Source organism: Ictalurus furcatus, chromosome 13 (assembly GCF_023375685.1).
Source record: "Ictalurus furcatus strain D&B chromosome 13, Billie_1.0, whole genome shotgun sequence".
NCBI classification, from domain to species: Eukaryota; Metazoa; Chordata; class Actinopteri; order Siluriformes; family Ictaluridae; genus Ictalurus; species Ictalurus furcatus.
This window is the reverse complement of record NC_071267.1, coordinates 20,879,955-20,902,443: the sequence shown is the minus strand read 5'-3', so window position 1 is coordinate 20,902,443 and position 22,489 is coordinate 20,879,955. Positions and strand designations below refer to the sequence as shown.

Below are 22,489 nucleotides of genomic sequence, written 5' to 3'. Positions count from 1 at the left end.
CTAATGCACAAAATGATATTAAATGATAGATTTTTTTATGACGTACTTCTCAGTATTTCAGGTAATAAATAAGCAGGTTGTGCCAATGAATCAACTGACCTCCATTATGCCCCACGTCGTTTTCCAGAAGGCCAAGAAGAGTGTGCATGCGCACCATACTCCTAGAAGCTTTATTAACAGAGTCTCTAAGTAGTGAAACAGCTTTCTGAGTGCATGACCTCACCAAAGACAAACTGTGCAGGTATGCAGATTCGTCCTGTTGACCAAATATAAGGGTTTTTATTATACATCTCGTGATGCACTTGGACACATTATCAGTGATGTAACCAGGGGTCCTTGGGTGTTTCTAGACCGAATATACTGTAATTATTTGAAAAACGTTTTTTGAACATTTTGTACTGTTTAGAATAAACGTACCCCTTGGCTTTTGACTGTGACTTCTTCTTGATCTTCTACTTCCATGGCAACTACAAATGCAAAATATGGTAGCAGGCATATTTATGATGTGATTTTCAATCCAAATAAAAAGGGTGATATAATCCAGGCTATTCATCTTTAATATTTTAACTAAAATGAAAACTGCATATTATATATATATATATATATATATATATATATATATATATATATATATATATATATATATAATATAACTTATACTTGTTGTGTAATATAACTTATACCAAGTTGTAACGGCTTGGCGAGTAGCTTGCTGATTGGTGTTCCACAAAAAACAGAGAGATCCAAGCTCATGTCATTGGTGTCTCTAAGGTCATCAATATGTGTCGAAAGCCATGCACCTATTATAGAAAAGAAAATGAAGCAAATCCTGGAAACATGGTATAATTGCTCTTACATGAGAATGTAGTTTCACTCACCTCCCTGGAATCCAATATACTTATTGCCACTTGCAATCCTTGAGAGTTTTGTGATAAACACAATATAGCAGTTGTGATCTTCTGACTGAAAAGCAAGAAGTTCATTCAAGCAGCAGTACCTGAAAACACATTAATAGGTTTTAGTCCTAAGATTCTGTATAACAAACATGCGAGTACCTGTGATAATATAACACTGTTCTTTATAAAAGTAAAAAGCTAAACATATTACTGAAAATGAAATTACATACCTTCATAATTTACTAACAAAAGAAAAAGTAAAGCAAAGGGCAAAAGGTATAAAACACTCACATTGCCGAAGCAGTGAGTTCATTTTTGCAGAGTGATTCATCCATATCCATCTGAACCAACAAGATGTTCAGAGACAGGTGTGCTGTCTTCAGGAAGCCTCTGAAAAAGACAAAATTGTGACAAATATTTGATTTATATTAATGTAAAAACAGAATTTGCATTGTATGGTCTGAAATTCTACACAAAACTAAAAAGAATCTTCACAGATCTTTGTCTGTGACAGCACAATCAGGAACAATCAGTGTAATCTTGGCTTAAGGCTTAAAAAAAAAGTGACAGGCGATACATATAAATGTGATATGGGTGTAATGTAGAATTCATGTAGTTTGGCAATAGATTATTATGTTCTGTACCGAATTTTGCTACAGAAAGAAGCCTCTGTGTCAAACTGGTGCAGAGAGAGCAAAAGGAGCCCCTCCATGGACAGACCCAAACCCTGGGCCAGATTTCGTAGATCGGCTTTAGTTAGCAGACTAGAGAAGGTGGTTACCTAGCACAAAAAGCAACATTTAAATGTAATTAAATCCCACTCCATTTATTACACAATGATCTGATACACAATGTTACAGTTACCCATATACAGTTATACAGATACCGATACCAATTTTCTTCGTATGTCCAAAAACATTCCTTACCTCTACGAATCTCTTATTTTCCTTGTCAGTCTTCTTCAAATGACTGTCCATAAATCCTCTGAGGGAATGGTGGTCTTGCTGATGAAAATACAGCCTCTGAAGTCTTTCTACTTCATGGTTTCCCAGCCCTGAGTTCTTCAGCCTCAACACAGAATCTGGTGTGGCACAGTTCAACAAGAAGTATTTGGCACATTCATAGACCTCTTCCTCCTCATCTGTGGATTCCTTTAACCTTACTTCCTCAAGGTCATCTGGATTTATATCCATTTCCGCAGACTTGGGAATTTCCCCATGGGCATCTTGTTCACCTTCAGCTTCAATACCACCCTCACTGTCATCTACATTCATCAAGGCAAGTCCCTCATTGTTTTCATTTTGGAGAGCCTTTCCTGTGTCACTGCCTGACGAAGAACTTTCCTTGTCATCATTGGGTGTAGTGTGATGAGACGTAACTCCTTCTTCTTGATCATAGACCTGTTCCTTATTTTCGTTTATGTCATCCTCTGTGGACATAGACATATTGCTAAAGTCTGTGGACACTGATATACTGTTGTGCCTTTTGCTGGGCATGTCAGTGTCAACTTGACCATCTCCCACTTTCTGATGATCCTGTTTTCCTCTTCTTTCTAATGCCTGCAGGAGAGCACTGGCACATGCATCTCCATGAAAACCAACAAAGGCATCGGATGAACCAAAATCAGATGCAGATGTCCCAGAGTACTGGGAAAAATCGTTCACCCAGTTCTTGAGTTTTTCCAGAACTCTGTGCTGCCATGGTGTCAAATCTGTACTCCTGTCTACTCTATGCTTCTCCAGCCTGTTTTTCAGTGGAACAGGAAACTTTTCATAGACCTTTTCCTGGTCCTCTATCACAACCAGTCTGAAATCTTTGTGAACTCGACACTTTACTCTGTGCGACCCTAATCCCAGGTCGACATACTGCTGCCCACTAAAATATACATAGTACTGGTTCAATGCATCATACAGACTCTCATATAGATTAAGCAGATTCAAGAGGATGACAGTCCGGCCAGTTTCCATGCATGTCTTCACTCGACTCACATTGCGGCAGATTTGAGCATACTCCTGATCTTTGGGAAATCCTGAACCAAACACAATTTCAGGGCAGGTGTATTCATCCTTGGAAAAAATATACTGCTGAATGATGTATAAGGCAGCATTGTTTGTTGTGAGCAGAAGAAGATAGCGACATTCTTCTTCGTTGCTGTGACCAAGGTTTTGTTTAATCATTTCCAGTGTGCTTATCATAGGGACTTCATGACTGCTTGAGAAGAGATCTTGGAAGTGACAGAGAGGATCAAAGTTGTCTTTTTGTCCACTGAAATTTCGCAATATAGCCTTTGCTAAGTCACTGTCACTGGGCTCACAGTCTGTGTTTTTCACTACAGCAAAAATCATTTTCACCAAACTGTAATAATCCCTGAGTCCAAAAAATTGATCGTTGTCACTTTCACAAATGTTTAAAAAGCCTTTTGCCAATTTAGGCAGGAGATGACTGATTTTGTGACTAACTGACTCGGATGATGAGCAGATACCTTTGGCTGTCTCCACTAACTCATTTTCACTTGGAGCCCAACGAGAAACAAAAATACCTCTGTTCATCTTAGCAGGATCAAGAGCCCAGTTTGAGATTCCAACAAAGCCCACTTTCATGTGTGGCTCTGGCCTGTCATTGTCAATGCAGCCATCTTCCAAAAGAGGGTGCAGGGTTTTCAGTGGCATCTGCGGAGAATCTTCTGCCAATCCGATCTCATCCAGCACTACCACTGATACATACTCATCTAAGTTCTTGTCTTTTTGAAACCAAGCACAATTCCTGAAAGTTCCAGTGATCCCTTCTGGACTTGAGTGAGGACTACACTGAAAAGACACCATGTGCACCTCTTTTAGCTTCTGGAACAATTCACTGTGAGAGGCTTGCCTTTGCATGGCATAAGCTACAACAGTTTTAGCAAGAGATTTAGAGCTCCCTGGCTTGCCTACGAGGAAGAGTGGGATCTTCAGCTCAATGCAGACCACCATGAGAAAGACATTTTCTTTCAATGCTAAATTTTTAGCAATCGTCTCTCGTGTTTGAATGTTCTGGAGGAAGAAGTCTTGGCAAGAAGAAATCTCATGCTCCAGTGCCTGTTTGGAGTTGAGTGGTTGTGGAAAGAAACGGCTAATATTCTGTAGATAGTTGTCTCTGAACTCAAGTGATGGATAATAGCAAATACCCAAAGCAAGAGCCAAGCATTTAAATGTCACTTGTACGATGTCAGTCTCTTGACATTTTGGAAACAGGTGCTTTCTGTGTTTGTAGAACCACACTAGCACCCTCAATGATCTCTCTACATCCCTAAGACTTACAAAACTGCACTCATCCACTTGATGACGCATATGTCTTTGAGAGGCTACCAAAGCTTTGGTGATAATGCTCTGGCATTGAAATGGCAAGCAGTGTTCTACAATTTGTTTCTGTACAATTTGTTGGATATAAGAACATTCTGCTGAATCACTCAACTGCCCAAAGTCCCAAACAAGAGGGATCATACTTGGGGGCAAAGGATGAACTCGGTATACAAGTTGGCGCATGGGAACTTGACCAAGGCGATCCTCTGTTTCCCCAGCCTTTACTCTGTACCCCAATCCAGCTCTCTCTAAGCGTTCAATCATTTTTGGAGTGTGCTTCCTGTAGGGATTGCATGCAGCAATTATTTTCAGACCAGAATTTTTTTCCAAAGGAACTCCCTGCACAGTCTTGTCACATAGTACCTCTTTGATAGCAAAGATAGCCTCTGTGGTGTTTGCCTCATCGAAAAACAAAATGGTGTCTAGTTCATATCGTTGACTGTTTCTCTGTGCAAGTTTTTCAGCCTCCCTAACCTTTTTGTATATAGTGTCAGCAGTAGTTCCTCCATGAACTTTAACCAGTTTCATGTTTTCAACATCTCTACCTTCCCTTTGAAGATCACAAAGAAACTTCACTAGTCTGGTCTTCCCACAACCAGTTTCCCCCATTATGATCACTGGAATTTCACACCTGAATCTCATATGGATGGCCAGCATCTTCATTACATTGTCAGAAGTGAGCTCGTATGTGGGATCAGGGTCAAAATGTTTCCTTATCTTAGCACCAACAACAAAGGAAATCTTTTGTATCTTGGTCTCTCTTGGCAGCTGGTCAAAGTCTTCAGAAAATGAAATTCTTTGATTCTGAAGTCCTGTGAACAGGTCAAGTGACATTACATTTCCCATCAAAACTTTTTTAGTTTGTGGGTCAACAACATTAAGAGTATTTCGGGTAGAACTTTGCTCCACATGAAAACCAAGGAAGGTCATGGTCAAGTGATCTGCATTAAAGAAGATATATGGATGAGATTCATTCTCCCATCGCTTCCGAATGGTTAACCTGGCTAAAAAATCATCTTCAGAGTCACTGTCTCTGAGAAGTGAAGGGCTTTGGTCAGAAATGTTCAGGGAAGGAGATGCAAAGTCCCTAGCCATGTGTATCATGAATTTGACTATGAAGCTCTTGAAGCCACTCAAAATGTTTCCAAAAAAGTTTGGATCACAGAATCCTGAATTCTCACAATCTTTGAGCTGCAGGTTGAGAAACCAAGTAAAGTGCTTCAGTTCAGCCCATGAAGGGTCCTCCAGTCCACAGTTTGACAAAAGATGATGAAGACAGTCCACTTTGTTGCCCTCTACAGATCCAGCTTTATATTTGAAACAGTCCAAATTCTCATTTCTGTTGAATCTCTTTAAATATTGGTAAGGTCTCTGAACACCTTCACTCTTAAACTCTTGTATGTCCATCAGTGGGTCCAAGGATGCGTATTTCACCTGAGGATTTTGGTTTTCAATCTCCAGTACTCTAACTTCCTTTGGTGGTTTACAGTGAATGGTTGGCAGTAAGCTGAGAAGACCTTGGTTTGACTAAAAAGAAACCAAAGAGTTATACAAATAATTTATTTAAAGAATGCTCCAAGTAAAACTTTTTATCATTTTATTAACTATTACAATAGTTTTACACCCAGAATAAATGCCCAAATATTTCATAACAACCCAATACTGAATTACATAACAGAATGACTTGGGTAATAAGGGGAAAAGTAGAGAAATCAAAGTAAGCTGTAAGAAGTAAGACAAAGTATGTTCACAAAGATCTCAGCCTGGATGTGATAGATGGCAGGAAAAGACATACCTTTTTATGCAGTTGTCTATGATGAGCAGAATCTGGAAGAAGTGCTTCAACTGCAATCAAGTGGGCTTTGTTTCTCCTCCATAGTTTCCCTTCACTGTCACTCAGACATCCTAGAATCAGTAATCTGAACAGGAACTCCTCTAAACCACAACAAACCTGTTAAGCCAAATTTCTGCTATTAGCATCAAACAAAAAGTAAATTTTACAAAAAGTAAAATTACACCAATGATAAATGAGTAAACTTTGCAAAATAATAAAATATAGTGTAGTAATACATACAGCTGCAGTGTCAATGTGCAGGAGAACAGGATCTTGTTCTTTCAGTGATGACTGCTTCTCACAAAGTGTTCGAACTAAGCAATCTGTATCAACACTGGGTTCTATCAGTCTAACTGGCAGATAAGTGGCATTTGGAAAAGTTGTCTTGAAATTCTGGAACATCCTTTTAACATAGAGTGACTTTCCTGCAAGGAGACAAAAGTGGCAAATATTTACCAGGTTATCTTAACATTTTGATCATTTTATTGCACTAATTTATATCAAATGTATTTTTATATACTCAAATACACACCAACAGCTGCACGTTTAGATGTAATCAACCAGGAAGAAATACCATCTGGAAAGACCTGAAGTTGACGGCCTTGAACACAGGGAGAAGAGAAGTGATGCTGAAGGTATTTCTTGCCACTTTCTAAGGAAACATTCAATCCAGCTTGCACCTTGTAGTTGCTAAAGAATGATGGGATATATCTGTCTTGGTTCACAGGACAAACTATAACCATGCGAAAATTAGATCTAGCACTCCTCTCCATTTTCTCAAAACGCTCTGCCAGAGCCACGCTTACATTATAGGTCAGTAAACCTGGATTAACCAATGTATAGATTTTCTGATGGTGGCTTGGAGCATCTTGACCTAGGCATCGCCGAAGAAAGATCTCAACCTCTTCTTCACTTGTGTCCTCTTGGCACATTAGCACCTCGTCAACTGAGGGAAAAGCCTGTTCTGGGCTGTTCATGTACAACGCAAGTGTGCTGGTTATTAATTCTGTAGCAGGGCACAGAATGAGATTGGGCTTTCCGTCGTGAAGAATAGATGGCAACTTGCGCATGATGTTTAGTTTGTTCATAGCAGAGAAACAGGTAAGAAACTGAGCAAGGGTCTTAACGTCCATGTATTGTGTAAGGTATTTGGGCATGTTATTCCTGAAGTCCTGCCACAAATTCTCCAGAGTTTCCATAACTGTGTTTGTAATTTTGCATTCATGGGCCTGTGTGGAGGAGACAGAAAAAGTCTCCATCATATCTTCTTCTGACCCAATTTCATTGCTACTGTCCTCCACCTCATCCTGATCGCCTTCTGCCAAACTTTCTTCTGATCCAATATCCTCCTGAAGACTTTCACAATCTTCTTCAGAATATGCTTCAGAGCTAGATGAAAGTTCTTCTAGAATATCCTCAGTGAAAATGTCAACTCTCTCTTCTGCTGTGTCTTTGTCAATATTAGTGTTTTCTTCTTGCTGTCTGGGTCTGCTAATATCCATAGACTGTTCAGACTCTGATTTAGCACTGGAGTGGCTTGGAAGTTCAGGCTGACCACTCTCTTTTGCCTTTACAAAGGCAAGTCTGATATCACTCAGTGTACTATCTGGCTTAAGCGGAGTGAGCAAGTGCCATATTTGTTGTGGCACAGGCATTCCTTTTTCACAGATTTTGTAGATCCAGTAGCAAAGGTAGACCACTTGTTCTGAGGTATAATAATTGAGCGCATAGAATTGAGAGCGCAGCTCAGACATAAAGCTACGCCAATCTTCATGGCAGGCTTCCATAGAGCGGCATACTTTTTGAAGCTCCTCTGCAACATGCCCATGATACACAATATGTCTCTCAAGCAAAGGAAATTGTATGTTAATGCATGGGTCCTTTTCATGGTTGCATATTACAAGTGCAATCAAGTCCTGGAACAATAAGTTGCCAGATGAACATAGCTGCATGAGGATGCGCCCCATTCTCTGTACTCCCTCAAATATCTAGAATAAAGAGACATAATTTTCACATCATTTCATAATTATAATTATAATATCTTCCATTCATAAACTAATCACCAATCTTATCTATCCACCAAAATATTATTCAGAATATGTGTTCTGGTAAACTGACCTCCATGAATTTGTTTACTTGCTCCTTGTCATGCTCTCCCTTGGATGACATTAGCATCAGTTTGTTCTGTAACTCCAGTAATTCATCGAGACTGCATGTCTTATCAATTTCGCTGTTTTTTACCTTCATGCATAAAACATTGCCCAGGGATTTCTACAAAATAGCAACAAAAAGAAATTCCAACAGTCTTGAACAGTCAAAAATAAACATCCCTATATTTACATACACCTATATTTATAGAGGCTTATTCCAAAAGATATCAGTTGTCATAAAGGCTGCTTTCATTCATTTTGATTTGAAGTTGTCATATAAACCTGCATGTGTCTTTTTTGAGTTCAATGCCACACTGTAAATTCAACTATGTACTTACTTTTCCAGAAAAATGATCTGGCCAGCCAACATGGTACACACCACAGGTATTGATTGCTGAAGCCAAATAAAGAGAGGACTTTTCCACAGAGCCATAAGTCTCACTCAGTCCTTTCAGCCAGTCTAACCAACAAGCGGAGTCTTTCTACAGACAGATGCACACCCTGTTAACAACTGACATATGACTAAATCTGCTTAAAAACTCTGATATACTATTGACTATCCTTATAAACAGTACACATTTCAATAGAGTCCAAATATTCACAGCCAATGGTCTCAGTGTCTTACATAAAGTATGAGGGCTGAAAGAGGTCTATACTGTATAGTACATATCTCTGCATAAAAGCTTACCAGTTTTTCTGGAAGTTTTTCATCTTTTTTGAGATTAGCCCAGACTTCCTGAGCACGGGCAATGAACTCTTCAAAACCTGCTTTCTCATCTAAGGAGTATAACAACGGACTGTAACCCAAGACAGCATCTTGAAAACTGGTCAATCTGTCAATCTCAATGTCATTCTCTCCAGCCGAAATGGAAGCTAAATCCGTGAACACCTTCAGCTCACTTCGGTCTGTTCAAAAGCACAAATGATTAGTTACTGTAAGGAACAAACACTTAAGTAGAAATCTGGGTAACACTTTACAATACGGCTCAATAACTCATAGGTAACTATGCAGGGACTAAGCAGGAACTAATGAGAAGTACTATATTAACACCTAAGTCACTACTATTAACTACTTAGGATTACTGGGTAATTATTCACTAAGTAATAAATAAATAAATAAATAAATGTAATTAATTAGTAACTAAGCAAAGGTTACACAGCCTTATATGTCCCCTGGAGATCTACTAGCTTACCAATTAATACTAATCACGTCAGATCTTCAAATACTGCCTGACCAACCTATTGAAGAACTACTAGCTGATACAAAGTAGAATATTCGTAGTAGAATATTCTTAAGTAACTTCAATATATGCTTTATTATTATAAGCATAAAAATACATGCTCAGAAAAGGCAGTTTACACTAATGTGAAAGATTACCAAAAAGCACAACCAAGTATGAATCTGTTTATCAGCTCTGAATATATTTGAGACATTTAATGAACTTACTCTTAATCGTGATTTTAACCCAGTTGACTAGTTTTTCGCTGTTCAGGAACGCCTTGAGACAAGCTGTGTGCTGATGGTTGACGTGAGAAAGCTTTTGCTTGGCACTAATAAGGTCCTTGCTCAATGAAACTAGGGGCTTCTTTTTGAATGAATCTTCTCTCTGCACAACACAACACAATGTTTTCACTTACACTGTAAAAACTATTACTGTAAAATGTATAAAGATTTACAATTTTAGGAGGAAACAAATGGTTATAAAAACATATTTACAGTAAAGACCTGAACATATATTTAGGTAATTGCTGTACTTTTTTTTTTTTTTTTACAGTACATCATTGTTACCAGTTAAATTAAAATATAATGCTCATTTGTCTGAACAGTACACTGCTCTAACGGCCCAATCTTTTACAGTACAATCCTGCAAAGTAACAAAACAGTATTTTGCTGTAAAATAAATACTGTACATTTACAGCACTTCTTTTCAGTGTATCTAAACACACACTTAAGTAAATGTGAAAAAGTTTGTGATTAAACTGATTTTACCAGCTGAGTAAGACTGTATATATGGCTGAAGTCTCCTTTCAGATTGAGATTGTTTTTTATCTTCAGTATTGCACTGGCAGACTCTGCCGCATGGTGAAGCTGTCTATACTCCTGGATCTGACTGAACCTTGGTTCCAGCCAGTTGTTCTCCAGACCTGGATATTTCTCAAGCTTTGTGGCCATAAGCTTCATCTCCTTCTTGAGCCGAGCGCCATCACCTTTGTCTCCACATCCTTTAACAGCCTTGTCCACTTCCTCAAAAGTCACAAATCCATGACTAATCCTTGCACCTAGCTGGTAAAAGTCCTTAAGAGAAGGCTGCCATATTTCAGAAAGAACGTCTTTCAGCAACAGACAAAGATAACCAGAGTCCATAGCCAGTGCATTTGCTCTGTCCATCCATGATTTGAGAACCAGATTGCTGTCTTGAAATTCGTGCATCTCTTTTGCTGCATTCATCACTGTAAGTAAGTCAGCACTGTAGTATAGAACTTTCCCTGTGGAAATATCTTTTAGATCTTCATTGGAGAAGCATGACTGTACTCCCACCAGCTCACTTAATCTCATTGGCTGCATATCAATCTTGTGTTCTTTCTCAAGTGGTGAGATCTCAGGTACTGATGGAGCATGAACAGAAATATCAAATTAAATGAAGAAGGCTGCTGAATGTACAGTCTCTCTTATTGTAGAGAAGCAAACTCACCTTGAATTATCTCTGAGATTTTCCTAACCATTTTTATGAGGACATCTATGTGTTTCCTTTGTTCCAGCAGGGCTTGGCAATCTTTCTCTCTTTGATTAAGTAGTCTTTCTACATCAATAGTGATTTTATTAAATTTGATGTGTTTTTTACCTAAAAATGGAGACACAATGGATCACATACTTAAAACATGGTGGTTAATGGTGAAATGCAACACACGTAAAGATATTCACCCTTCTGGAAAAATCACATACACTTCACATGCGATCACATATGAAAAGTAAACATGTGAAACTAGTCATGTGAAAAATAAAAGTGCATGCCCTACATGTACCATGGAAAAAATGTATCACGTGAAAAAAATCACATCAAATTAAATGAATTGTGAGAAACAATCACGTGAAAAATGAATCATGTGAAATAATAGTACAAAAATGTTTTTAAAAATGTGTGTAAACAGAAATTACACTTGGAAATAAATGAATCATATGAAACAATGACAAGTGGAAAAATTTTAAAGATATGCACTACGTGTAAAAAGTCTACATATGGAGTATGTGTGAAACATCAGTACCTAAAAACCACATGTACATTATATGATCATTTGCACGTGTAGTTCATGTGTCTTTTCTGCAAGGGCTGTTCTTATAGGCATAAAATATCATATAGCACTCACATTTTTTGTACAGCTCTTGGAATTGATTCCGATGTTTCAGGATAATCTGCAGGTGACCAAAGGGAATATTACCCTGGCAAAGAGAATTGACCAAATGACCATAAGTATCCTGGCACATGTTCATGACTTGACTGGCCTCTTCATTTAACTTGTAATGACTCCAATCTCCTGAAGAAAGAGAAATCGCAGGTAAGGGATGTTAGGGCTGTTGGTGTCACTGTAACTATGACTGCAGAGTAGTGGTTAAAATATACAATTTACCAATTGATCTTCATTTAAATATCAAAATTCATTTGCGATTTGTAATTTTCTCTGCGACGTGATCAATACTACCAGTGCTGCTTTTTTTTTTTTTAACCCTACTTGTTTAGGTGTTTATGTGCATATGGGTGGAGACAGAAGTAATGCAGACTATTAGTGGTAAAGGCAACTGACACGATTTAAAATGAAAAGTTTTAGATATGTTTTTTTTTTTTTTAAATATCATAACTAATCCATATCTTTTGTGTCACTGACATTTACATTTCTTATTTCTGATCCATGTGAAATACTGTAAGCCATCTATAAATCAGTCCAAATTCCAAATGGTTTCTCATTCAATGTGTTTGTTTATCTAGTGTACGTCATAGAATGTCATTTGAGATTCTTCCAGCGAAAATGTGTGATTGACAAGGTCTTCATGTCATGCTATGTTAGTATTAATATACTGTAAAGTCCATTTGTCCTTTACTTTCATAATCACTTATGCCATTCTGTCATCACAATTTATGACAGAATGAGTGGTACTCCTGAACACACACTGTGAAAAACCAGATAAACTGGCTTGGCAGATATGGCCAGGTGTCATGGTGCCCCTGATAAGCAGGGAATGCTGTGTCTACTACATAGAGAATAATTATGTGCATAACCATTAAGGCTTAAGTGTTGTAGTGTACCCTGAGATAAGAGGACATGGACAGCAGATTGGTCATCCAGTAGCTGGGTCACACTGTCTTTTCCAAAACGAGCTGTTGACTCAGTAATGATCGAGGACAAGATGGAGGAAGAAGCATGTTTCAAGTATGGATGTAGAGTCTGCAGAAGATTCCCTTCTTTACCTGCCTGAATGTGACATAAATATTAATTCATTCATTATTCATAATCACTTTATCCTGGTCAAGTTCCCAGGGCACTGTGAACACGTCATTCACACCTATGGGCAATTTTGTGTAGCCAATCCACTTAATGCTATATTTTTTGGAAAGTCGAGGAAACTGGTTATCCTTGAGCAAACCCATGCAAACACATGGAGAACATGCAAAAGTCATTTATTTACATAGTAAGTAGCAAAAACTGGAGAGACCTAAAACAGGAATAAACACAACCTACTGATTGGCAAAGCCATGGCATTAAGAAAACTGTCACCAACCTGGCATAACTTTTTAATGGCAGAGAAGCACATATCCTGAAAACAAGTCTGAATTGTGGCGTGGCTTTTATCTATAGCTCCTGCTAGTGTTTCCAGACAACAGATCTGTACCTTCTGTATGTCATTAAGCTGTAGAATAAAAGACGACAGAAAATTATATAATTTACATGCATTATTAGTTAACAGTCAATCATGAATGTGCCCTTGTATGGGTCTACCTCAGAGATCCTCTTTTTCAAGTCTCTCTCTACACAGCACATCCATTGCTCTGTAACAGAGGGAACTGTACACTCCAGCCCAAAGAAAGCATTCCAGAGCTATAGGAAGGGGAAAAGGCATTGTTTAAGACAGCCTTCTGATAACACACATACAGTCAACTTAGTATTTCATTACTGCTGTACCTCCATTTCTTTTGGGTAATTGAGTCTGGAATGTTGAATCAGAGGATTCTGCAGTAGACTGTCTTTCCACTGACTGAACTCCTTCTGAGTGGTTTCAAGTCGTTTCAAAAGCATTTTCTTCTCTGAATCTTTGTCCTCTCCATGCTAAAAAAAATTTAAAAAATCACTAAGTTGTAAAAGTAGATCGAGAACAGCGTTAAACAGACTGTTTAGCTGTGATGTTTGATACCTTTGAAAGAAATTCATACTGAATTTCAGCCATTTTTAAAACCAGCTGAAAGGATAGAACTGTTGCGTTATATGCCGGAACAAGTCGAGTCATTGCACAAGTGCTCTTATGGACGTTTGTGCAGCACTGAAATATGGCGTCCAACCATTTAGAGCTCATGAGCCTGAAAGTAAAATCATATCAAATAAAAGCCAATGACACAAAACATCATTATGGATTTGATTCATTATATAAAGAATAAAACACTCTGAGATATGCTGTTATAGAAAAATATTTAACAACAAGGTGGTGTGATGCAGCTGGTTGAAAAGCAGAGTTATTCTTATGAAACCAACATTGATTATTTTCCAAAAACATACAACATCTGTCAGAGCTGCTGTTATAGAAAATTAGTCAACTCCTTCTTATGAATTAGATTCAAGAATTCTGGAGAAGAAGAATTCAGCACTGTGGTACCATGTGGTACAATATGGTGCAAAAAGCACGAGAGTGACCCGTAATAGCAACAGCCTAGGATCCTACCTTTCTTTCTCCTTATCAACACATTTCAACAGATCTGCCAGAATCTCTTCTGTGACCTGCAAGATAAAAAGCATTTGTGAAATTATTTGCCTTGATGCAGGTTAATAACTTGTTCTATGCGACAGCCATCATCATACCACCCACCTGCAGATCTTTCTGTGTACGGTTAGGATCAGTGTTTCGAAGGTGTAGTTGAAAATCTTTCAATCTGTACATCAGGCTCTGAATTAGCTGTTCAGATGCAATTTCTGTCAACTTGGCAAACTTGGATATATCATCAAATGCTATCATGGACAGCCAGGCAGTCACAACATGAGGCTTGTCCTTGGCCAGTGACTTGTGCTTTTCAACCAGTTCAAGGGTCATCCTTGAAAATATAACAAAAAAAGTTCATGAAAATATTCATTTTCAGTATATTTCTTATTTAATCAATTAAGGTCCCAATTATGGATATGTTTGAGAACATATTTGTAGGTAAATCTTTTTTTTATTATTATTTCTTTCAAGACCTCTCTGTTCTAAACCTGCCATTAATGTTGACTATTTTTTATACATAATGTATACACAAATATTTTGAGTTACAGAAACGAGTATGAAACGAGTAGGATTATATGTAAAACACCTCTTAAATAAACCTTAATTGTAAAAATAACATAAACTGACAGACCTTCTCTTATCAGAATTTGTTCTTATTTTCTCTCTGTATGTACGGCACTCCACGTATTGCAGTCCTGTCCAGTCTTGTTCCTCCACAGTCGGCCCGGCTCGGCCTGAGCCTGCGCCAGGCGGCCTCACAGAATGGAGGAGAGGAACCAGCAGAAGTGCCTCTGAGATCAGAAGGCGGGCACACTGGTTTATCAGACCGATTACTGTGCTGAATTGAAAAATGAAACCAAGCAATAACCATTAATAATAATAATAATAATAATAATAATAATAATAATAATAATAAGCAGAAGAAGAAGTAAAAGAAGAATGACTGTGGTTATTAGGTAACACTTTTTTTATCTTTGAAATTATTTATTTCATCTTTACTAATAGAACATTCATGAACTATTGAAAACTCTTGTGTGGTGTATCAACTTCCTCTAGGAGCAAAAGATTTAATGTTGTTAAACTGAAGTGTTGATGGTCCTTTTGCATTAAAAACTACTACGAAACACCATTACAAGTTCACTTGTTTACGAAACCCATAAGACAAGTGAATTAATTGTACCCTCAAACTAAAGTAGTAATCAAATGTGCATTTGTTACTCTCATGTGTATACCTTCTATACCTTAACATCTATAAATGTAATGAATATGCTTTTAGTAAAAGCAAACTAATCATTTGCAAGATAAAGATAAAAATAAAGTAACAGCGTCGATCAATCTAACCATGAACATTAAGGTTAAGCTTTTATCTTCTTTCTTTCTAATGTCCCCTAACTAGACATAAGATTTTCATAAATTCTCCAGTATTGTTTTATAAAATATGCATGCTCAGCAATGGTGGTTTGGTGATTTAGGCATTGGGAAACTGACTGGAAGGCTGTGAGTTCAAATCTCAGCATTGCCAAGCTACCACTGGGTCCTTGAGCAAGGCCTTTAATCCCTATACTGCTCACTGGTATACCATCTCAATTGTAAGCTACTCTGGACATACTATAAGCGTCAGTCAAATGAGTAAATGTAAGTATCCTTCATATAAAATGTTACCAATTGTTAACACTTTGGCCTTCACTCTAGCCAGATCATTTTTGATTTAGGTTTTTACTTTAATTTGACACCCACCTGTATATCACCTGTAGGTATACCTATCATTAATCTATTTTTTTTTTTTACATAATTATTATACTATTATACATTTATAATTCAAACCAGGTTCTCTGTGGCTCACTGTTTTATACTTACTGCTGCAGTGATGGAAAGGAATTTTGCATTTCTTGTACTTGTCTGAGAGCAGGAGCAGATGATACCAGCTGACAGAGCACACACCAGTCTTTAATCCCGAGCTTGACACCAGATGCACGGGTCACCTGGAACACTGAGAGGCCAACTGCAAGAGGGCCGACATTAGCTGAGCTCTCTGATGAGCTTCTTTCAGCATTCAGTATCTTAACCAGCTTTGCTGCTATCAATTCAGACACCTAAAGCAGATAATCAGAAGTTGAAGATATGTAACAATTTCTAAAGATTGAATTACCTTTATTAGAATCAAAAGCTTTCACTGGCCTGTATAAAAGGAGCAGACAGCTGATTAGGGTAAAAAACCCGCTGACTGGCACTGAGAAAACACATCTGATACTGGTTTAAGAGTTGTGTGAATGTCTTCATGGCCTCCTGGTTTGATGGTTCCCATTTCTCAAACAATCTGTTCAGTAGTAAACGTGCAGAATTCTGCCAGGCCTCAGATATGACTTTTTCGGCAGATATGAGCCAGCTCCTCAGCCATTCCGTAAATTTTCCTGGACCTGAACAACTCATATGGGCCTCAAAAAGGTGGATTTCTAGACAGTTAAAAAATATCAATAAATAGTTAGAATAATGACCAAATGCAATAAATAAATAAATAAATAAATAAACAGGAGGACAACTTTCCTACCTTTTAGTGAGCCATCAAAAGGAATCTGGAGGTATCTTGTGGCAAGTTCCACTACTGTGTTCCCTCGTTTCTGCACTGCATAGCGGTATAATAGCTTGTCGCCACGCGTCACATAATGTTCATCAACAGAGTATTTCGCCTCAATTAAATAGCCATTCTTATTCATGCCACTATTACACAGGGGAAACATAATATAATTATCAACACACACCAAGACCAATATCATTGAAGAATTCAGACTATTTGTATACAGCATGTAATAAATATTTGGTATGTTGCCTGCTTGCTGCTTGTCAACTGCTACATCATAAATAAATGCTCCTACAATTAGCCTACAGCACAGCTTCTCAACCCCCCCATATTGGAGGAGACTAGGTATAATGATTATCTATATTCTATATTAAATATATCTATATATCCTAATCTATAATCTGTTATTGATAGATAGATAGATAGATAGATAGATACATAGATAGATAGATTTTGTGGTTTTGTACTTTTTTAAATTACTTTTCATAACTTTTATGATTTTATTTAATAACTTATGACTTTTATAAAACTATATAACAGACAGGTATGGAATGAATTATCAAAAATGTTTCTGAACACTATAACTACTTTGAACAAGAGAACTAGGTTGTAATAACGTGGACTATTTTACATGTAAAACATGTTGCATTCCATTCGTCTTGTGCTATAAAAACATTCGCATACGAATTATGCAAATTGGGATGAAGGGAGCGTCTCGTTATCTATGACATTGTTAAATCTCCGGCTCTCAGCCCTTCACTGAACAGAGCAGACGCAGAGAGAGGTGTGAGTGCAGCGGGAAAGCAAGACCTGGCACTTGTAGGACAGTACTGGCGATATTTGGAAAGTTGCTAAAGTTTGTCCAAAAAGTCGCTAGATTTGTCGCTAGGCGCTTTTTTGCTAAAAAAGTCGCTAAATGGGTCTGAAAAGTCGCTAAGTTGGCAACACTGGTCTGCACTGACAGCTAGATAAGAAGCAGGCTAAGCTCTGCCTCTCCCAAGCAAAAAGAAAATGCAGAGAGAGAGGGAACGCAGGGTTTTTCATTTATGCACATTCTATTTGAAAAGCAATAAAATACACCGAGGACCCAAACAATGCCCTGTCTGTAGTTTTTTTGTTCTTGAAAACAATTTGCGCCCCCCTTCCGATCTCTCCGCACCCCCCGGGTTGAGAACCACTGACCTACAGCATTACTCATTATTTTCATCTGCTATAATACACTACATCCTATTTAATAATAGCCCATTGACTATGTTCTTCCAAAGTGTGTCAGAGTAATTAAAAAAAGTGTAAAACAACAAGGCACAATCTGAACTGAACTGACTTATTGCAAATTAATATACAACTAGCATACAATATCATAAAAGGAAACTCACCTGAACAGGGTTATTTCTAATTCAGCAGAACCATTTTCATAACAGATCAGAAGCTTGTCTTCCTCACTGTTAAACTTGAAGCTTTTGTCCATAACTATGTACACATAAAATGTGAACATGGGTTTCCCAGTTGGTCCTCTCACTGGGGACGTTGTTCTAATAGAATAAAAAGTGTTAGATATCGGTCACTTTCTCTTAGTAAGGGTTTAAAAACTTACAATTTAGCCAGAGTGATTAATAAAATGAAGTCTACCTCTGCGCTGCTTTGTCGTGGGTTTTGCCGTCCTGTCCTGCTACTGTCTGGTTGGTTTTCTCCTTTGAGTCTTTGCCTGATGCTGCTTGAGCATATGACTTAGGTTTTGTTTCTGTAGACTTGGGGTTAGAGGAATCTTGTGGATCTTTTCCCGTCTGTTCTCCCTTCTTGCTCTTGATGTCCTCCTCCTGCATTACTTCATCACAGTGTGATGGTGTAGTTGTTCCTTCCTTCTTGTCTCCTTCAGGATCAGGAGGTGTTGATACAGAATTGTCAGCACCCTTTTCTTCATTTGTCTTGGGTGAATCATTTTCTGCATTCCCTTGGCCTTGAATGGTGGCTTCGGACCTGGGATCTGACTCGGTTTGTGTGTGACATGATTTGTGACTGATGGACTCAGTCTGGGTCTCTCTGTTATTAATATTTCGTCTTGTTTGGGTTTGAGCATTCACTTTTCCTGTCTCAGGCACTGGGCTGCTAGCACAGTCCTGATCAGGCTGGAGTTCACTCTGGTTACTTGATGCAGTGTCTTCATTTTGGCTCTGAACCTGGGCTGGGGTTGAGGTTCTGCCACCACTTGCTGATTTTTTGGTCTTCTTCCGTCTTTCTTTCCTAGTTTCTTTGTTTGTCTTTTTCCTCTTCATTTTTAAATTCTTTCAAGCTTGTTTTCAGGCACATATACAATGGAAAAGAATGCAAACAGTGACTATAATTTAATTTTTGATGATGCATAACTAAATAAGGTTCATCAAATAAAAGTGGAGCTGAATTTAACATTTCAAACTCAATCGGCTTTAATATGTTTTTCATGCACGGCAGTAGAAATCCCAGACTCCCATAAGTTCTGAGGCATTATGGATTTGTCTATAAAATATAATTTCACTGTTTTTTAAAACTATCACTTGGTGGCCACTTTATTAGGTCTATCTACCACATACAGTAGGTGGCATCGTAATTATACATGTCACCTACTGTATGTGCCCTTATGTCAGCCTGTGATTCAGTGGAAATGGGCCACCGCTGACCATATATTATCTACATAGTGGACAATTTATCCATGTGGTGCTGGTACAATACCTTCGCTGTCATTTATTTATTTATTTATTTATTTATTTATTTGAATTGCTCAATGTTACTATCAACCAAACAACATCACCATCTCACCAGCACAACTTGTCCACTCCCTTTTACACCAGACCTGTGGGAATCACTGCAACAGTGCCATGTTATCTGTCACAGTACACCCACAAGGTATACCAGCAAGGCAATGGCTTAGTGACCAGTAAGAATACAGAGAGCGAAAGAGAGACAGAGACAGTGTGAGAGAGAGACAAACAGAGAGAAAATCAGAGAGAGAGAGAGAGAGAGAGAGAGAGAGCGAGACAGAGAGAGTGAGAGAGCGAGTGAGAGAGAGAGTGAGAGAGAGAGGGAGAGAGAGAAAGTGAGACAGTGAGTAGAGAGTGGGAGAGAGAGAGGGAGAGGGAGAGAGAGAGAGCGCGAGTGGAAGAGAGAGAGAGAGGGAGAGAGAGAAGGAGAGAGAGAATAAGAGATAGCGTGAGAGAGAAAGAGAGAGAGAGAGTGGGAGAGAGAGCGCGAGTGAGAGAGAGAGAGAGCGAGTGAGAGCGAGTGGAAGAGAGAGAGAGATAGGGAGAGAGAGAGAGATAGGGAGAGAGAGAAGGAGAGAGAGAGTGAGAGAGAGAGAGAGCGCGAGTGAGAGTGAGAGAGAGAGAAAGAGAGAGATAGAGTGGGAGAGAGAGAGAGAGTGAGAGTGGAAGAGAGAGAGAGAGAGAGAGAGAGAGAGAGAGACTTGTTTTTCTCAGTTCAGTTCAGTATATGGCAGTATAATAAACCTCCTTCCCTTAGGTTTCGTTTCAGTGACGTATCTCACATTTAACAGATTTCCTGGATTAACTTATGCCTTAAAAATGTGTTTATTATCATCGAGGACTTCAAAGAATAATGTAAACATACACTTGTGCATCCTGACTTAGACATTTCCCATTGCTTTCGAAAAATACTCAAAGAGTAGCCTAACTGTGAAATATCTCAGTATAAACCTGCCATCATTTCACACCGCCTGCACTGACATAAGGTCTCTAACCAAGCTGCTCAAAGTAAGACAGTAAACTAAATAAAAGCACACCCCCTACCTTTAACTAGCACTTTTCCTCCAGTCAGTGAGATGAATCCGAAACATGTCATATGCACAGAGATCTGCAGCGGTCTGACAGCGAGCTTTGTGTAGCACAGACTCCACATCAACACTTTCAGTTTCGTTTCCTCCCACTGAGGTCTCTCTAGCTCTCTATTCAGGAAACCCATCCAGCAATAAAGCTCTAAAGCTCCACTGAAAATCTTCATCAGATACTAAAGTGTAGCAGGTAAAACTGCCATGCTGAGCAAACTAAACTGTAAAAACAGCTTCAGAATTAGAAAGTGTGATTGAGAAATACAGTGTAAATGGCCGTATAGTAATTATATATATATATATATATATATGTATGTATATATATATATATATATATATATATATATATATATATATATATATATATATACACACACACACATAAATCACAGAGCAACATGCAAATAAACATGCAAATAAAGTGCAGATTCTACTTCATTTACCTAATACATGCATCATATGCTTAATTAAGTTTTAAATTAATTATCAAGGTAATTTTCAGTATGTATACTATATGGCCAAAAGTATGTGGACACCTGACCAATCACACACATGTCCTTTTTTTGAAACATCCCATTCCAAAGTTGGTCGTTCCTTTGTTATTATAATAACCTCCATTCTTCTGGGAAGGCTTTCCATTAGATTTTGGAGCATGGATAAAGGGATTTGTCCTCATTCACCCACAAGAGCATTAGTGAGGTCACTAATGCTGATGTCATGTGAGAAGATCTGGGACACAGTCTGCATCCCGAAGGTGTTCAGTGGGATTTTGGTCAAGGTTCTGTGCAGACCACTCAAGTATTTCCACTCCAGCCTTGGCAAACCATGTCTTCATGGAGCTTGCTTGGTGCACAGGTTCATTGTCATGTTGGAACATGTTTGGGGGCCTTTATTTCCAGTGAAGCGTAATCTTAATGCTATAGCACAGTGTTTCCCAACCGTCTGGCGTCTGATGAGAGTAGGGGTGCCATGTAAATGTTAAAATGTGTATAAAACATTTAATATATATGAGAAATATCTGATGTCAGAAATAATAACACGGACAAGGAAATAATGAGACATACAGATACACACGCATGATAATACAAATAAAATATATATATAAATAATAATCATTCTCTCCCCCTCGACCCCCCTCGCTGACCCGTCAGCAGCACATCAACATCAGTATGCGTAACGTATGCGTGTTTTATCCTAATAATTCGCGTGTCACGATGCGTGTGTGGTGCAAAAGAATATGGACAGATTTCTTAAACGAAAAAGCTCCAGATGCTTCTGAACCATCAACTTCATCCTCATGGAGCTAACGCCTTGTTTATACTTCCGCCTGGCTCCGCAGCGCGAGCCTCCACTGACTGCGCGCGCACCTAAACAGACTCGCGAGGCGTTTATATTTGACGCGCTCGCGGTTGTAATATTCTTTGAAACGAAAGGGGGCGACTCTGAGTAATCGTCCTATAAACCAACAGAAAGTAGCTGAGAGAAGAAGTAGTTTGTCTGAACAACCATAGCAACGCTTACAAACAAGGCGTTTCGCGTGGAGTTGCTGAATGCTGAGGAGGAATTGTTGTGTTTGTTGTTGACGATGTTTGTTTTCAATACACTGGAAATACACTAAAACCCACAGTATGAAAAAAGAGCAAAGAATCAAATAAAACCCAGTAAACCTTGAGATTATCACTTGTCAGATTACACCAAAAATATAGCTATAAATAGTATGAGAAAATGTATAAAACTAAATTGAACAACCTCAATTTTTTTTATTCATTTCATTAACCATTTTTATTAAACGTGGACCTTTGCTTTCATTAAATAGACTTATTATTTATTGTAGGTTCATTCTGTAAATGTTAGCAATTACTGTAGACATAAGCAAAAAAGTGGGAGCTTCCTGCAGATGTCATTTCTCACATT

The 22,489-nt window shown here is 38.3% G+C and overlaps 1 protein-coding gene across 1 annotated transcript in view; it reads right to left on the bottom strand.

The window, feature by feature from the left end:
- rnf213b (ring finger protein 213b) overlaps positions 1-20,669 on the bottom strand; it is a 42,871-nt gene extending 22,202 nt beyond the window's left edge. The window contains exons 1-31 of the mRNA XM_053639627.1: positions 20,538-20,669; positions 18,388-19,048; positions 18,135-18,290; positions 16,729-16,898; positions 16,359-16,633; positions 16,038-16,273; positions 14,812-15,018; positions 14,289-14,511; positions 14,145-14,200; positions 13,623-13,785; positions 13,394-13,537; positions 13,211-13,309; positions 12,993-13,121; positions 12,520-12,685; positions 11,585-11,752; positions 10,912-11,061; positions 10,209-10,825; positions 9,666-9,825; positions 8,907-9,124; positions 8,557-8,700; positions 8,187-8,339; positions 6,601-8,056; positions 6,309-6,493; positions 6,030-6,185; positions 1,823-5,761; positions 1,541-1,677; positions 1,188-1,286; positions 879-997; positions 684-800; positions 418-467; positions 100-256 (exon numbers count right to left, since the gene is read on the bottom strand). Coding sequence (XP_053495602.1) covers positions 100-256; positions 418-467; positions 684-800; positions 879-997; positions 1,188-1,286; positions 1,541-1,677; positions 1,823-5,761; positions 6,030-6,185; positions 6,309-6,493; positions 6,601-8,056; positions 8,187-8,339; positions 8,557-8,700; positions 8,907-9,124; positions 9,666-9,825; positions 10,209-10,825; positions 10,912-11,061; positions 11,585-11,752; positions 12,520-12,685; positions 12,993-13,121; positions 13,211-13,309; positions 13,394-13,537; positions 13,623-13,785; positions 14,145-14,200; positions 14,289-14,511; positions 14,812-15,018; positions 16,038-16,273; positions 16,359-16,633; positions 16,729-16,898; positions 18,135-18,290; positions 18,388-19,031 — 10,693 coding nt within the window. The 5' untranslated portion in view covers positions 19,032-19,048; positions 20,538-20,669. The remainder of the gene's footprint in view (positions 1-99; positions 257-417; positions 468-683; positions 801-878; positions 998-1,187; positions 1,287-1,540; positions 1,678-1,822; positions 5,762-6,029; positions 6,186-6,308; positions 6,494-6,600; positions 8,057-8,186; positions 8,340-8,556; positions 8,701-8,906; positions 9,125-9,665; positions 9,826-10,208; positions 10,826-10,911; positions 11,062-11,584; positions 11,753-12,519; positions 12,686-12,992; positions 13,122-13,210; positions 13,310-13,393; positions 13,538-13,622; positions 13,786-14,144; positions 14,201-14,288; positions 14,512-14,811; positions 15,019-16,037; positions 16,274-16,358; positions 16,634-16,728; positions 16,899-18,134; positions 18,291-18,387; positions 19,049-20,537) is intronic.
- Positions 20,670-22,489: the final 1,820 nt, after the last annotated feature.